At 36.3% G+C, this 6,811-nt stretch overlaps 1 protein-coding gene across 1 annotated transcript in view; it reads right to left on the reverse strand.

Annotated features, from left to right (window-relative positions):
- Positions 1–6,811, reverse strand: part of RBBP8 (RB binding protein 8, endonuclease) — a 206,209-nt gene that overhangs the window by 175,190 nt on the left and 24,208 nt on the right. Inside the window, exon 2 of the mRNA XM_007935591.1 lies at positions 5,500–5,542. Within this exon, the coding sequence (XP_007933782.1) occupies positions 5,500–5,542 (43 nt within the window). The remainder of the gene's footprint in view (positions 1–5,499; positions 5,543–6,811) is intronic.

Here is a 6,811-nt window from a genome sequence, read left to right on the forward strand (position 1 = left end):
AAAAAAAAAAAGAAAGGGACCTGAAAGCTGCTGAGGCAGGGAGAATAAAAGGTGTTAAGAAACCAGACATAGGAGAACCTCAGAGAGATAAGCTAGTATCTGTAGATGAATTTACTCTGGGAGTATTTTCCAATTCTACGGAGGAATAGTATAGTGCCTAAGGTACTTGACTGCTAACCAGAAGGCTGGAGGTTCAAACCCACTAGCCACTCCTCAGAAGGAAGGTTGGGCAATCTACTTCTGTAGTGATACCACCTTGGAAACCCAAGGAAGGGTCGCTATGAGTCAGATGCAACTCAATGGCACATAACAACAACATAGGAGTAGAAGGCACTCCTATGCAACATAGGAGTGCAAATGTTGGTACAAAGTCTGTAGATGGAGGGCCATTTCAATGAGAGAGAAACCAGGAAAGCTTATGGCAAGACTTGAGGGATTCTTAAGCATTTAATTGGCTTTTTCTTAGTTTCCTTTGCTGAATACAAGTTAAACAGCTAAAACTGGGCAGAACATCCTGAAAAGTGTAGCAGAAAGTTTCAGCCACCTTCAAATTAGAGTTTGAGACTGCCATAGCCCAGACAGTACAGCAAGCTGTCTCATGAAAACTGTTAAGATGTCGAAAGTGTGGACAGGAAGGTGAGAATCTGTTATAAAGTGTAATGCAATGTCCAGTGGGAGGATAACTGCTGGTGACAAAAAACTAGAAGAGTTTTTGGTGGAGCCTTGGGGTCTCAAGCATACTGGACTCTGAGAGGCAGGAGGCTAAAACTTAAATGTGAAATCTCTGAAAAGCAAAATGTTGGGGGATAATCTACCACGGCTCTCTCATTTATGCACATTTTATGAGCAGAAGCACTGACAACTTTTGTTCTGGACTCTCTTTTCAAGAATATCTGAATAACAAATGACTTGAGAGAGAGGGCATCTCTGGAGCAGAGGACAAGGAGCACTGGTGGTGCAACGGTCAAGCACTGGCTGCTAATTAAAAGGTCACATGGTTCTCCGTGTGAGAAAGACCTAGCAATCTATTCCAGTCAAGGTTATGCATAGGAAACCCTAGGAGGCAGTTCTACTCTGTTCCTATAGGGTTGCTATGAGTCTGAATCACCTCGATGGCCCACAACAACAACAAAGATTATGCCTCCCTCCAGGACAAAGGCTGGGCAGGTTTGCTTGCAGTCCATTATGAAAGATTAGGGTTTCTCAAGCTTAGGGATCTTCAGCTGTGACAATAACCCACTGTATACATTGTATCCACATGGTCTGCACTCTGTCACTTCCCCCTCCCCCCTCCCCTCCCCAGGTCTTAGGAGGCAAGGGGAACTGGTACAAACAAGAAGCTATTCTGTGAATAACAGGCCTTTTTCTCAACAACAACAACAATAAAAAAAAACATTTACAGCCTTGGAAACCTCTATGGCGCAGTTCCACTCTGTCCTACAGGGTTGCTATGAGTCAGAAAAGTCTCAACAGCATGGAGTTTGGGTTTTTTTGTTTTGTTTTGTTTTAACAGCATCCATCACTAGATAGCTGGGCTTTAAATAAAAATGAAGATAAAATATAAGTGTATTTCATAATTTTAAACCTCAAACCATTGTAATAAAATATTTTCACCACTAAAGAAAATCCTATATATTACTAAGTAAAACAGTTTTCCCCTTTTGATTTCCAACCGATAGAAAAGAAGTTTTATTTATTAACTAAGAGAACGGTTCTATTTTCCTCACCAAGCTGATGCAATTTCATTATACTTATTTTTGAAGTAATTTTTACTTTAGGGAGAATTTATACACAAAAGGTTTTCTTCTGGAACCATTCAGGTAATCCTAACATACATGAACATAAGGCAATATCATCAGTATGAATGTAAGAGCCTTAAAAGCCTATAAAGTTTTTAAAATCCCTATTGCCCACAGAAACAAAAGAAAATCTTAAATCTGTTCAGTGCCATAAGAGGAAATTATGCCATAGGATCTGTATCGACTGCTGCTCTCTGAGCCACAGGCTACACTAACTACAGCAGACATTTTTGGTTGCCTATTCAACAAGCTGTCATGGACTGCCAGAAAAATGAATAAATCTGTCTTGCAAGAAGTATAGTGAGAATGCTCCTTAAAAGGGAAGATGGTGAGACTTAGTCTCACATACTTTGGACAAGTTCTCATGAGGGACCAGTCCCTAGAAAAGCACATCATATCTGGGAAAGTAGACCCTCAATGAGATGGACTGACAGAGTGTCTGCAATAATGAATAAAACCTAGCAAAGACTGTAAGGATGGCCCAGGACAGGGCAGTATTTCTTTCTGTTGCACACAGGCTTGCTGTGAGTAGGAACCAACTCCATGGCATCTAACACCACCATCCAAGAGTCATTTCCTTCTTATTCTTTACTAAAAGGATCATTTTTAAGGATCGTTCAATATCCAATAACTGCTCAGAGAGAATTTTTGTCTCTCTCTTGACCCCGGGGGCTGAATCTTTAAAAAATGAAGAAAAATGTTTTCCACATTTTTTTAAACATTTCATTCTGAAATAATATTAGACTTACAAATAAGTTACAGAGAACAAAGAGTACCTGTATACCTATCATCCAGGTTCCTAAAATCTTGCATAATCGTAGTATATATATAATTATCAAAACCAGGAAATCAATACAGATACAATGCTATTAACTAATCTACACACTTAAATTTCACCAACTGTCTCTATAATATTATTTTTCTGGTTCAGAAAATTAATACATTTAATTGACGTTTCCTCCAATAGGAGACAGTTTCTCTTTGTCTTTCATGACCTTCACACCTTTGAAAAGTACGGCCAGTTATTTTGTAGATTCTCTCTTAATTTAGCTTTGTCTGATGTTACCTCATTATTCAATTTGAGCTATGTATTTTGGGCAAAAATATGACAGAAATGATGTTGTACTTTCCGTAGTCCATCACATCAGGAGGTAAATGAGGTTGACATAGCTTTAGGTTGTTAACTTTGATCCTCTGATTGAGGTGGAGTTTTCAATTTTATCCAGTGTAATATTACTAGTTCTCCCTTTGTAATTGATAAAACATTATGGCGAGAGACATTAAGGCTATGCAAATATTCTGGTTCTCATTTGCATTTCACCACCAATTTCAGCTTCCATTGATGATTCTTGCCTGCAATAATCATTTCTGTGATGTGTGTCAAACTGTGATTTTCTATTTTCATCATTCTCTCTACATTTACTAATTGTAACTATACTAAGAAAGAGCTGTCCCTTCTCTTTTATTTATGTATTTATCACTAAAGACTTACATTTATTTTATTTTATGGGTAATAATTTATTATTATTATTTCATTGTTCAAGCTGCCTTAGATTCTACCATTGGGAATTTTTTAAGTTGTGTTCTCTATCTTTTCAACAAGTCTACATTATTTTTTGACCATTTCCTTATTTCTGGCACCACAGGATGTCATCTTGTACTTTCTATAACTAGCCTTTGAATCAGCCATTTGCCAAGAAGCCTTGTGGAATAGTTTAGTAATTAGTATTTTGGCTGTAGATGTGCTTACTGCTTCTAGGACTTCAATGGACCAAACCTAAGAAATACAGGTATGTCCTCAAACACATTAATAAATATCTTCATCTATATACAATCTATATTTTAAAAACCATGAGTTAATACTAATAGCTCATGTTCATGTACAGCAGTGTAGGGTTAATTCTAGCCTTCCCCATTTCCTTATATGCACCTTTCCTGACAGTGAGAAACCTGGCTGTCATTATCTATGATAGAAATATTTGCTCAATCCTAGAATACACATAGTGTAGTTTCAGAATCTTTATCAGCCTAAGCCAATTATATTAATTCAGCACCCTTTTCCCATTATTGTTTAGGAATGATCACACAATAATTATGGTCAATGAATTAGGGGTCTGCTGGGGACTGCTTCTGTTAACTCAGATCCATGCAATGGCTAGAATGATGGCAAACCAGAACACTAAGGATAGTAGGAGAGACAGACAGTAATAACCTGGCTCTCTGATGATATTGTTGAGTCACTAATTAGCCAGTCCAATGGTTAAAGCATTGGGATGTTAACTGTAAGGTCAATGGTTCAAACCTAAACTCTGTGGGAAAGAAGACCTAGAGATCTGCTCCCATAAAGATTTCTGCCTAAAACACTCTATGGGGCAGATCTTCTCTGTCATATAGGATCACTATGTGTCAGAGTCAACTCAACAGCACACTACAATAACAGGTTCTCTCTATTTTAGGCCTTCAATATGTAAAGATACATTTTTCTTTCAATAAAACACACTTCTGGTTGTTTTTGTTTTTTATAGCAGAAAATATTCTAACTAATAAGAGATACAACTTACCAGCAAACGATGTATCCTTGAAAATCGTGTTTTCTGTTTTAAGAGTAAAAATTAACTTTCTGCCAAAGATACACATCTTAAATATACTATTCAGAAATGCCTTATTAAATTTCCTCTAGATGTAAAGAAACATCTCTCAATTATGGGGACTAAACACAGCTCTTTCACAGAAAAAGAGCAGTGGGTTATTTTATGGCTAAGGATGTTTAAAATAAAATGTACACTTTTAATACTGCAAAGCATGTAGTAGTGTTTGTAATTAAGAAGACTCATACAATTATCATTTTAAACAAAATTGTTTTTTAAAGTTATGATTTTATATTTCTGAATCTAAGTCCACTTCCAGACTTAATTTTCCAAGTACGAAGAAAAACTTCCCCATTTTCAGATTACAAAGGAGAAAATAATTGGGTGTGTACTGATGAAGGATTGATTAATAACAAGCTTTCTGTTACAGCATTGGGAGTTTAACAAACACAAAGTAACTGAGGCCCATATATATATACCATAAAGCAAATGAAATTATTATTAGTCACAATGATGATAATTTTTGTTATAGTTACCTATATTCTCCTATGGAATCTGACTCAGATTGCTGAGTGGGGATGCTCTAAAGACTATGAGTAGTGTCTGCTCCTAACTTAGAAAATCAGATCTGATTGTCAGATCTGATTGTGGGCTTAATAACTAAAACAATTCAGGGAATTCTCTGGTAATTTGAAACTACTTACAAGGAGTCTCAGAATATCCATTTAATTTCTATTAAATGAAGTTAGAAATCCCAGAATTGCTCTGTTCTCCTACCTGTGACATCTTGAACTCTAGATGTTAATCTCAGCTGAGAAAAGAATGCTCTGATGGATGGATCAAAATGAGTTTACAAGTCAGTTCTAGTCTTAATAAATACATTATATGTGTACATGGAAATTACATTAAAATATAAACATATATTTTAACTAAAGATATAGTTAAAATTACAAAGTTACTTATTTCACTTTAGAATTTTTTTAAAAATCACTCTCAATTACACAAGATCTACACTGAATATGAAAATGTATAAATAATACAGTGAAGTCTAATAGGACATCACTGTCAATTTTCTTATAAATAAGACATCACTGTTACATACTGATACTTACAAAATGCGTTCCTTTTTCAGTTTGGTTACTTTTACTTGTAAACCTGAAAAGTAAAAAGAAAAAAAAAAATCAAGGCATTTTTATTTACACATTTTACTATTTCTAAAGCAGTGGATTTAAGCTCTTTGATGAATCTAATGCCACACTATTAAGCCGCTTCACTCTACATCTGATCAATGAAACAGATCCTATTTGAAGAGAATATATTTCCCTTTTACCCTCAGGTCTTAGAAGTGTATCTGCAACTTTATTACTTTTAGTTTATTACGTGATGATCAAGTAGTAACTCACCTACCTTGAGTTATTTCCTTTGTAATAGCAGGGGTAAGCATATAATTACAGCCTACTATAAAAGAAGGTCTATGTCCTAACATAGCCTATGTATTTGCTAACAGTAACAGTGCATATTTAGGCTCAAGTCTTCTGGGATTACACTAAAATGTGATAGGAAGTCTATGACCAGGAGCAAAATTTCTTACAGAAAAGTACTTAACAAGGGCACTACTGTTCTATCTCAAGATATCTGTTATATATATTTTTATTTTAATTGAGTCTGACAAGAGCAGCGGTGGTTCAGTGGTGCTCTTGCCTTCCATGCAGAACACTGAGGTTGATTACTGGACAATGTACCTCGTGCACAGCCACCAACTGTCTGTCAGCGGAGCCTTGCATGTTGCTATGATGTTGAACCAATTTCAGTGGCGCTTCAAACTAAGACTAAAAAGAAAGGCCTGGTAATTTACTTCTGAAAATTAGCCAGTGAAAACCCTATGGATCAAAACAGCCCAGGCCCCAACCAATCGTGGTGATGGTGCAGGGCTGGGTGCGATTTTCTCCACTGAGCATGGGGGTGCCAGTCAGGAGCTGACCTGATAACAGTCAACAACTGAGTCTGACACAAAAACATCACGGGAAAAAACACCAATAACATTAAGAGAACCAGACTAGAGACTTTGGTAGTTACTGTGAAGAAAGTAAGGTGATGGGCACTGCAACTACAAGGAAGAATAGGGACAAAATAACTGTCATTAAACCAGTTGGAAAATATAGCATCATTAGCTACTAAACAAATGCAAAACAAAACTATCAGCAACATTTTTTAAATTACAATCCAGTGTTGAAAAAAGTGTTAAAACTGTATTTCCATATTTGCTGGAGAACTCGTACATGTGTTTTACAAAGTAATTTAGCAATATGTTTTCTGGACTCCATTCAGAGGCCCCTCAGAAGAAAGGCTTTGTGATCTACTTCCTAAAAATTAGCCACTGACAAGTAGCGACTGGGATCTCAAAAGCTTGTAAGCGGCCATCTA

The sequence above is a fragment of the Orycteropus afer genome, unplaced genomic scaffold, assembly GCF_000298275.1.
Source record: "Orycteropus afer afer isolate SDZICR_OR568_19922 unplaced genomic scaffold, OryAfe1.0 scaffold00030, whole genome shotgun sequence".
Lineage (NCBI taxonomy): Eukaryota > Metazoa > Chordata > Mammalia > Tubulidentata > Orycteropodidae > Orycteropus > Orycteropus afer.